Source organism: Halyomorpha halys, unplaced genomic scaffold, assembly GCF_000696795.3.
Source record: "Halyomorpha halys isolate HHAL.00 unplaced genomic scaffold, Hhal_1.1 Scaffold301.1, whole genome shotgun sequence".
NCBI lineage: Eukaryota > Metazoa > Arthropoda > Insecta > Hemiptera > Pentatomidae > Halyomorpha > Halyomorpha halys.
Window position 1 is genome coordinate 682,154 of NW_027112712.1, and position 10,791 is coordinate 692,944.

Below are 10,791 nucleotides of genomic sequence, written 5' to 3' on the forward strand. Positions count from 1 at the left end.
ATATATATACACATACATACATACATGACGAGAACAATTTAGATTAACTAAAGTTAAAATGACTCTTTATAATATAAATCTACAAGAAATATCAAAGCTAACAATAAAAACAGATCTGGCCCTTCACTATCTGTAGATACAATAACCACTTTACCAAACAAGAAGCTTTTACAAATAAAGGGGCCATAATTGATAAACCACAAAAATTTCGTATTTAGAAGAATATTGTAATTTTAAGTCATTCGCACATACAGAATCGAGATAAGATTTATGAAACCATAAATTAACTATTCCTGAATTACTGAACTGTGAGTCTTTGTGGCTTCCTGTAAATATTGACAATATAAAAATCCACTTCGATTCCATTATAAACTTAAAACAGTTAACATAATCGATAAAAAATTTCAATTATCGCCTTGAATACAATCAGGAACCAGGAAGAGCTTGGTAATATAAATATTGTACCTTACTTTTTGTATATTTTTTATTTATATTCCTTTTTATTTACTTATACTAATATGACTTTTATTTATTTATTATATTTATTTACTTATACTTATATTACTTATTTACTTTTACTATTACTTTTTTATATATTTTTTACTTTTTGTATATATTTTTTTTCGATTGGGTCTACACACCTTGTAAATTTTTGGCAGTACGAACTAGCTTTATCCATCCCTGTCTATCTTGGGCAACTGCTTTCCAGTTTCCTGTTTCGCATCTTTCTATCCATCTGGTTTTGGCCTCCCACCTGTTTTCTTGCCAACTGTACTGGAATTCATTGTTATGTAGAGTAGACCTGATGGATTGCTTCGAACCACATATCCGGCCCATCTTAACCTCCTTTCCATCATATCATGAAATATTGACTAACCGTGTTAGTTCTTCTCCATGTGTTAAGACTCTGATCCCAGATCGCTCCTGTGATTGTAGGCAGGATTTTCCGTTCAAATCTCTCCATTCTGCTTTCTAGGGTACCTGTTAGAGCCCAGGTCTCGCAGCCCTATATAAGAGCTTTTTTTATCATGATATTGTACGTATATGTAGTTTAAAATATTTAAAAATATATATATATATATACTTTAAATTACTTATGTGTAATTGTTAAGTCACGGGGTTATAAACAATTTTAAAAAAACAACAACATTTTGACCAATAAAACGAATTGGTTTTCAGTTAATGACTTAAAACAAATAAAGTAGATTAAGTTCGGTTTAATTTAAATCATTAACAATTACTTTTATTTTACTTTATTTATTTTCTCCACTGACTGCACCCCCCTACCACTTTCTCCACAGATAATAAATATAATTTTTATAGTAGTTTCACATTAATCAACCTTTGCAGTAAATATTCACCTATTCAGTACGCAAACTTTAATATTAACTTTGTCATTCTGTTATTTGTAACCTTATTATTACTATTCATCATGATATTACTAGGCACCTCAAGTTTGTACAGATATTTATAAACAATTTTTTTTTTGTTTTACAAGTTTTTAATTTTTGTGTCGAAAACTTCCAATTATCGTCCATACGGTTTAATCTAATCCAAAAGGCGCATCATGTACTGCGCACTTTAATGATTTAATCTAATATTGAAAAAGTTTCTTAATTGTTAAGTATACTTAAAACTATTAAGCGTGTAAAATGAAAAAGGGTATCGAGAATATTTGATTTATTTTTGAGCTTCCATTTTTCTATTTATTTGCTTAGAAGATAACATCTTTCATTTGTAAGGTTTATTCTTTATAACACCTTATAACGAAATACAACGAAGGGGGAAAATCCTCCTTCAGAAATATAGGGTTACTTGATTTTATTAAGGCACAAATACATGTATTAAGTATTTTATAAAATTGAAATACAACACCAAATAGAATTTTGTCGCTGATAATAAGAGACGCATTTGTCCCGCTAAGCTAGTGAAAGGTCACACCTTTTCTTCACATGTTGACTTAGAATTTCAATAAAGCCCTAAAAAAAATACATCAGATAAAGAAAAAAAGTCATATTTTTGAATCTATGAAATCCTATCAATTAGTGTTGGATATAGCAAAACATCGACTAGGCAATTTTCGTTTCTTTTATGGGAGGTAAAGTATATAAGTAAGATATATGTTTTTATAATATTTATACTTAATAGTTATAATATTATAACTATGAAACCATATCCCCATAAACAAATAATGAATGAATTGATACTCTATAAAGCACTAATAAGACCTTAACATACGCCTGTCCCATATGGAGCTTTACTAATGCAATCAACTTAAAAAAAACTACACGTATTCTAAAACAAATACCTTAGAATTGTCAACAACTATCCATATTTCATAAAAATAACTAAGATGCACTCAGTACTATATATAGACGCCATAAATAAATTGAAACATAAAATTTTTTCATACCCATTAATATCAAAAATAGGAAATTATACAAAACAACAATCCGTAGATATAAACATATATTACTGTAAATATCATCAATAAATAATCTATATTTTATTTTAATCGATCTGTATTGTATTTCTATAAATTTTTGTATTTGATTTTATATCAAAAATATTTTAGTTTTTTTTCGTTTTCAGTTTATTTTGTACCAAAATATAAAACACAGTAGATGTGTAATAATAAGCTAAGAAAATTGTGTTGTAGAAGGGTATATCCCGAAACAAAATATTATCTATTATTTTAATTAGGAAATAAAAGCTTTTATAATAAACAAAAATATGAACCTATAAATTAATAAAACAACAAATAAGTTTTACATCATTATAATAGGTATTGCTTATTAGAGGTTGTTTCTTAAGTATGTAATTTTTTAAGGGAATAACTAGGTCTTTAAAAACACAGATACTATAGCAGATTGAAGTGGCATATGTCATGTTAAAATGACATATATCAAAAAGCCGACATTAGGTAGGTTCCCTGACTAAAAGTTATGAGACATGTCAAATTTTATGGTTGTTCTTTTCATTTTACTCTCACTTATCTAGAAGCGAAATATGTACAAGAGGAAGAATTGTGGTGATAGTAAAAAACTTCAAATCTGAGTTTTCTGCGGAAATACACGATTTAAGCCTAGAATCTAAACAATTAAACAGACGTGAGTATTTTCATGTGTGTGTATGTTTTACAGCCTAGCTCAGAAACGAAAATTTCTAAGAAACTGAAATTAGGTAGTTATATTTAATATTTAAATTAGGGCCGCCCATAGCTCAGAGGCTAGGCGCAAGTCTATCGTTCTTAGGTCTGCGGGCGGTGCCGGTTCGAATCATGCTTGGGGCGTTGACTTTTTCATCAAGTGGCGGTCCCACAAAATGAAAATCTTGATCCCCAATCATGGGTAGAATAGGTTGGTCACCTGTAGATAACTAGGCAAACATCACCTTCGACATGGATCGCCTTAAAAAATATATAAATATTTAAATTTGGTAGCAACATAATTCCTCTACGGATGTACCGAAATATTTTTGTTTTTAATATTTTTAACAAGCAATACCGCGGAAAAGTTGCAAGTCAGGATGATAAAAAAAGGATGGAGAATAAGAGATCAAATCGATTCAAATCTTCAGGTGGCGCATGGACTTTAAAATTTATATTTTTATATTTATACCAGTAAAATTGTCTAGTAAAAATTTAACGTGCCACAATGTTGATGTGATACCCGTAGTAACTCATTATATGAACCTAACATAAGTTTATACCTGTCCACACAATAATTGTCAAATTGAACAAAATATTACCAGGTATAAATATAAACAAGGTATTTTTACCAGGAAAGCTTTGATAGTCTGCATTTTTATATTTTTTTCTGAGGGTGCTTCGCACAAATTTTTAGTTGGGCCCCTCAACTATTTTTCGAAAGTTTAAAAAAAAAATGGTGACCGGAGTGGCACAGTGGGTAAGGCGCTGTACTACCTACTCCAAGGACCCGGGTTCGGCAGATAATTATTTATTCTGCTACTTTAGCCGTCATTCAACCCTGTGGGTTCATAAACCTAGGTGGTCATAAATAAATCACCTCCTTGCACAACCGTTGATCAAGAAACAGTACTCTATAACAACGTACTAATCAACCTTCATGGATTGTAGCGGTACAGATTTTCATTTTCTAATAAAAATTTTTAATATTAATCTTTTATTGATTAATCTTCCATCTAATGGAAAACCATGCATTTGTTTTAAAAAACACTAACCTATACACAAGTAAGAAATATTGAATTATCTACATTTTTAACTCTGCCTTTTTAATATAATGTAATGTTCTAGATATCATTTTGGAACATTCTTTAGGATCTTAATCCGCTATGGTATGGGCAAATTCGTTTCAGAAAGAGATCTCGGTGGAATAGTTTAGAGAAGGAAAGTTCAGAAAAATGGTTGATTTATGTTTTTAAGATACCAATTACAAATTTCAACTTTACCACCTTAAATTATGTCCGAAGTCTTAAGAAAAAAATAAGCATTTTTTTCTATTATGGAATAATATGTAGGCCTAATGGGAACCATAGAATAGGTATCGGTAGAAATATTTAAGCAATTTAATCTTGTATAATTAACTGTGGTAAAAGTTATTCGAATAATGCATGATTTTCATAAGGAGAATTTTTTTTAATTCGATATGGCGAGCTTGAAATTCCAAATCTACATCCTGAAATCATAAATAAACCCAATTCCAAAACTCCTCTAAATGATTCCATCGAGATCTGTTTTTGCCCCCTATTTAATTAAGAAGGGATGTTCCTAAATATAAACTTTTTATTCAGCATCTTCAAAAATAAATGAAAGTCCAAAAGAACTAATAACATAGGTATAGACTATTTTTATTCAAATACTTAATCGGTTCGTATAACAACCGACTTGAGGTATTATGTTTACATTGGGGAATATTTAGCATACCACAATGTTAATGTAATACCTCTTTTAAAATTGTCTGTGTTATAAATTGTCTATATTTAACATAGACAATTTTCCGAGTAAGAAATCAAACCAAAGAACTCATATGCGACAGTAAGATGCATTCTCCTTTCTTTATATTCCTAATTAGAAACTTTTCTGCAGTATTACGGTTACGATTAGAACAAAAAAAAAATTAAAAAGTTGTTTCTACGGCCCTCGTTGAGGAACATATATGGTGTGGTAGCAACATTTTGGCTAAAATAATTTTATTGTATCACTTTTTATTTTTTCATTAAAACTGTTCTAAAGATTTTGATTAAATTCGTCATATGACATCATTAACTTAAACTTATGTTATGTAGCAGAATATGGAAAACATTTTTCGAAGTACCAAGAATACTCTATAAAACAACTTAAAATTTGTAAGGTATTAAAAGGACGTTCTACTATAACAAATAGGTCAATTTGAATTTGAGATATAAGAAAAATTTGTAATTGTTTTTGGACTGTTGGAATCTAAGAAATGTATACTTTATTATAATAATTATAATAAAAGAAAACTCGTCTTGCCAAATGTACTACACACATTTGGTCTTGGTCAATAAAGTACACGAGTTATAAGTGTTTCGAGTTGACTAAGGAAAACGTGTAAACGAATATATATACTTACTCCGGCAAGAGAGCAACATTTTAATTTTTCTGTTTTTGCCTAGATGCTTCCATACAAGAGTGCTGAACTGAAATGTAACTTATTATCTTTAATTTTCTTCATTCAATTGTATAGCGATTTTTAGTTAATTTTATATACAAATTTTTGCTTACTTTTTTTTATATTTAATAATTAAACTGCCTTATCTATTTACTTAAGAACACTGGCCAACAAAAAAAAAATTGAAATTTTCCTCTCAATATCCCGCATTTCTGTTTGGCAATGCCGTGATTGCATCTGAAGCCGATAAAGGGGCTGTCTATCTTTCGTTTCATTTTTTCCCTTGATTTTCTATGTATTTGTTTAAGCACTAAAGGTACAATATTTAAAAAAAAAACTCAGGCAAAAGGATTATTTTAAGTTCAAATCAATCAGCCTAAAAAAAAATAAAACTTTTTTTTTTAATCGCTACAAATTTATAAATATATATAATATATATATAACCCCTAATATATCACCCCTCATAAATGATATTCGTTTATAAGACTTATATAATGATTCATAGATCAGTCGCCTGGTTGCCTATTTAAAACATTTAGCAACGAAATTACGAATTCCATTAATGTACTTTTTCATGGATAAACATATCTTTCCTTCACTGTGTTGTGACTGAAGTTTTCCTGTTATGATCTTAATATTAATTTTTCATTTCCAAAAAGGTTTTAAGTCAAATGTAGACTAAGACTGGTAAAAATATTTAAAAGATAAATGCAGTAGATCCGTTCACTGTCACCAAATAAAGAACAATATGGTGACTACATATTACGATATAATGCACTATTAATCTGTTCGCTGGTAAAGATTGAATGATTTTTGATAAAAAGAAGCATATTAGGGTTTTGTATTATATTTTCATGTAATAATATTGTATCATATGATATATCAAGAAATGGTAATTTTATCATTATGATTTCTTATACCACATTGCTTACGTGTTTCAATATGTTTTCGCTATAATAAAGATTCTATTCCCTTAGCATTTTGACTGTTGCAATCAAAGAAATAGAAATCAGCGGTTTAATTTTTTTTTGTTAGATTATTTTGAATTCGCGGCAGAATAAAAATAATGAATCGTACCTTACCTTTTTATGGAGCTTCCAATTACTTTACTTTTTATATTTTTAATTACAAACGTAAATTTATACTCTTCAGTATGTGCATGATTAAATTTAAATATCCTGTAAATTTCCCCAAAATTATTAAAATAATGATAAGAGATTTATAAATTGATATATGCATAATTATAGAATCTAAATTGGCAGATAATATCTATATACTTTTTTTTAATTAATAAATTATCTCCTAGGTTGTCTGTCTTAAAGGAATGGCATATTTTATCAGTTGTTTTATTATTTTTTTAAAATTTAATTGGTAATCGTTTTCTTAATACAAATATAATTAATAAAAATAAAAATAAAAAAAGGAATAACACATAAGGTTTTTCATGTTATCTGAGTAACAAATGAATAAAAAGTGAAGATCATTTTTATGTAGTTCTCTAATATAACAAGATGAGTTTTTCTTCCCCCAAAATTTCTGCATCAGGGAAAACAATATTCTAAATTTTTCTTAAAAATAGTATTGAATCGAAAATATAGTTCGAACTTATCATTTTATATGTGTACTTATATTTTGAAATAATTATTCTAGTCCTTAATTGTAGAATGAGAATTTTAAATTTAATTTGAGAATTTCTGATGTTATAAAATTAAATATTATTTTATTTGAACTAATAGGCATTGAAGCTATTCGATGATGATACGTTGGACATTTCCAGAACCAGGTGTATTCTCTATAAATTTTCATTTAATAATTGTAAGTAAATAATGTCAATAGAGAAAAAAAAAATAAAGAAATATGTTTTTGATAATACTAGAAGTTGATATGTGTTGGTGATTGGTGGACCATGTAACGTACCGTTAGAGGCGAGATAGAGGAAAGCCAGGAGCACTGTCAGGTTGAAAGCCATCGCTGGAGTGAGAAGAGATCGGAGGCCGAAGGTGGAAGGTTGGGGAAGCGCAATCCCCACCGCGCACCCCCCACCAAACCTTGGTTTCCAAATTTTGAAAAGTATGGCCGGAAATTGTTACTTTCTACAAAAAAAAAAAAAAAAAAATGCTTAATAGTTGCTATTAGAACAATTTTTAAAAAATGAAATTATATTTATGACATTAGTACTAATTAAAAGAAAAATCTTTGGTTTGTACGCTGCACAGTGGCGAATTGGACTTGAAAAGCTGGTCAAGACTGTTTTGGGCCCTTTAAGTATATCAATGGCTTACTTCACAGTTGCGCCAAGAAAATTTTCACTAACTTTATGAAAAATTTAATTAAAAGTTCTCTCTTTCAAGAAAACTATTCAATCATTTATTTTTTATAGATAGTTATAGATATAATGTAATAACAACTAATCTGATCGAACTTAGATATATTACGTAAGAAAAAAAATATATCAATTATATTATGCTTAACAAAAATTCAATATCAATTCTTACAAATAAATCTCCTCATTTGATGAATATCGCTGTCATTTTTGTCTAAACTTTCTTCATCTTCACCTTTACCTCTGGGCTACTGTAAACGTATACTCTATCGGCCCCTATTATTTTTGCTCAGCGCTTAATGTCTTCTAAAAAAAATCCTACTTATATTTTCATCATTGGTATTCACATAGCTTCATTTTGGGACATCAACTTAAACTTAATTTTTTTTAAGTCTACCCTGAATATTTTCTTTTGAGAAAGAGAGAAATTCTTTATTGAAAGGGAGAAATGCTGCCCGAATATAATAATATGTAATAACTAAATTATATTAAATTTGTATTTAATTTTGTAAATTGTATTTTTAAAATTTATTTATTCTTCTTTTGTATCTTCCATTCTTTTCTGTTTTGTTGTTTAGTTAATTATATTATATACTTAATATTTTGATTACATTCCACTCAAGCATGTCTCATACTCCTCTTTTCCGGTTATCTCTCACAAATATTACGACATAAGTTCTATTTCAAAATTGATCCTTTCAGTAAGTACACATAAAGAAATAATAAAAAAATGTTGTAAATAACTGAAAAGATAGAAACGAATTAAAATACAATAACAATAGGTAATAATGTCAATACCAAATAAATAGGTTAAAAACTAATTAACAAGTTTAAAATAATTATTTTTCCATTACGACTAAAATTCCTACTTTAACGAGTTCTTTTTTATGTGTGGAAACCGAATATCAACTTTATTTCTTCATTCAAAAAATATTTTATCCCACTTTTCTAGGCCAATCGGTCTTAATTATTTTTATACTGTACTCTTATTGTGGCATAGTGGAGTATTAATATACCAATCGATTTTTTTTCTGATGGAGATTAACAAGAAAATATTTTCAATTGTATTAAATGAACTTAAATGTATACAAAATCCTCCCAAATAAAAAAATCCGCTGCCTGTAAAATAGGTAAAAAAAACATAGTCCTTAAGAAAAAGTGATTCAGGATCGTTCTCGGTGTCCTTACAAACCCTTGAATGTGAATTTTTATAAAACTTCCCAACAGCAAGAGGTTAAAGTTAATTTAACTGTTTACTCATGTGGTACATACAAAATATCTTTTTTCTAAACTAAATAGTTAAAAAATTTTTTTGTTTCATTAAAAAAACGGTGATTCAACGTTCGCACAGCCTCTCCTTGTGATTTTTGGGGCAACGGAGATCCGTTAGTGATCTGTATCAAAGATGACGGATATTCTCTTGTAGAGGAACGAGCTGAAGCCAATTACCCTTACCTGGAAAGGACTTTGTCCAAAGATGTTTTTCAGGGACTTAAAGGCATTAAGGGTAAACAAATCATCAAAGTGGGAGATAGATAAATATTAAATAAAAAATAATTAGATTAATGAGTAACCTTATATCGGGTATTTACTGATATACACGTACTGTCTCAAGTACTGAATACATTTTTGGTACTTCACGATCAATGAGAAGAAAATATACTCAACTCTTCCTAAGTAGAGAATTCATATTTCCCCTATTGAACGAATTATTTTACTCAATAATCGAGTAATTTATTCCATTCGAAAAATGAAAATAAATAAATCTGTACTGCTTCAACCCATGAAGAGTCAGGGATGCAGTGATTTGTAAGGAAGTAGTGTTATTAGGCCAACTGTTGTGCAAGGTAGTGATTTGGTCAGAATCAAATTCAAACACCGGATTTTTACCCAATTAAATGTACCCACTCAATGAGGCTGGTTGGACCCCGGAGGGCTTCCAAAACCGCAGGGCTGACTTGCAGCTACAGAGAAACAGAAAATAATTATCAGCCACACCGGATTCGAACCCAGGTACTTGGAACTAATAGCGTAGTGCCTTGCCACTGATTTATCCACTCCAATTTATTCCATTATAGTAAAAAAAAGTAGGATTCATTATCTGTATTATATATAAAATGTTAGTTTCATCATCATCAGATGATCAGTACAAAAAAAAAAAAGAAGAAGTTGATTGAATTAATAGAATGAATGAATAATAGAATGAATCATTAAATTTTAAATATTTTTACTGAACATTGATATTTTTACATCAATTTTGTTTTGTTTTATTAATTATAATTAATAAAAACAAGAATATTATCTATCTACGCATCTTATCGCTAGGGTACCCGGTCACTTTTTTCACATACCTCCCAACCCACAGACTTGTATATTTCATTTATAAACTACTTGTGCTACCTAGTTTCGTAATTTATTACCCACCTCCATTCCTAATATCTCATCTTTAACATCTTAAACTATTCGCTATCCGAATAGGAACAAAACATTACCAAATTCCAATTGAAATTCAATAGTTAGGTGCGTTTAAGAAAAATGGAAAAAAGTTGGAAAAATAACAATACCTTAACATTTCACTGTTATGAATTAACGAAAAACAAATAAAAATTCCAAACGTGTAGAAATCGGGAGTGTGAACATGTGTATTATTATCATTAAGTTCATTGTTTACTTGTGCAAATATACATATCACATATCATTTAGATTTTTGTCTTTTATTTAATAGTTTAATTATTCTATAATTATTATTATCCAGACAAATTTTACTAGAGCTCTACAGGTTTTATTCTTCTATGGGTACAAGGCGTAAAATATACTTACTTTTGACTTAATTTTATTACATATCTATGTTCC

At 28.9% G+C, this 10,791-nt stretch overlaps 1 protein-coding gene across 4 annotated transcripts in view; it reads right to left on the reverse strand.

Annotated features, from left to right (window-relative positions):
- The window catches only part of LOC106680965 (uncharacterized), an 85,808-nt gene extending 78,206 nt beyond the window's left edge, over positions 1–7,602 (reverse strand). For all 4 annotated transcript variants that reach the window (XM_014421025.2, XM_014421023.2, XM_014421024.2 and 1 more), the window contains exon 1: positions 7,533–7,602. In XM_014421025.2, coding sequence (XP_014276511.1) covers positions 7,533–7,584 — 52 coding nt within the window. In that variant the 5' untranslated portion in view covers positions 7,585–7,602. The remainder of the gene's footprint in view (positions 1–7,532) is intronic.
- Positions 7,603–10,791: the final 3,189 nt, after the last annotated feature.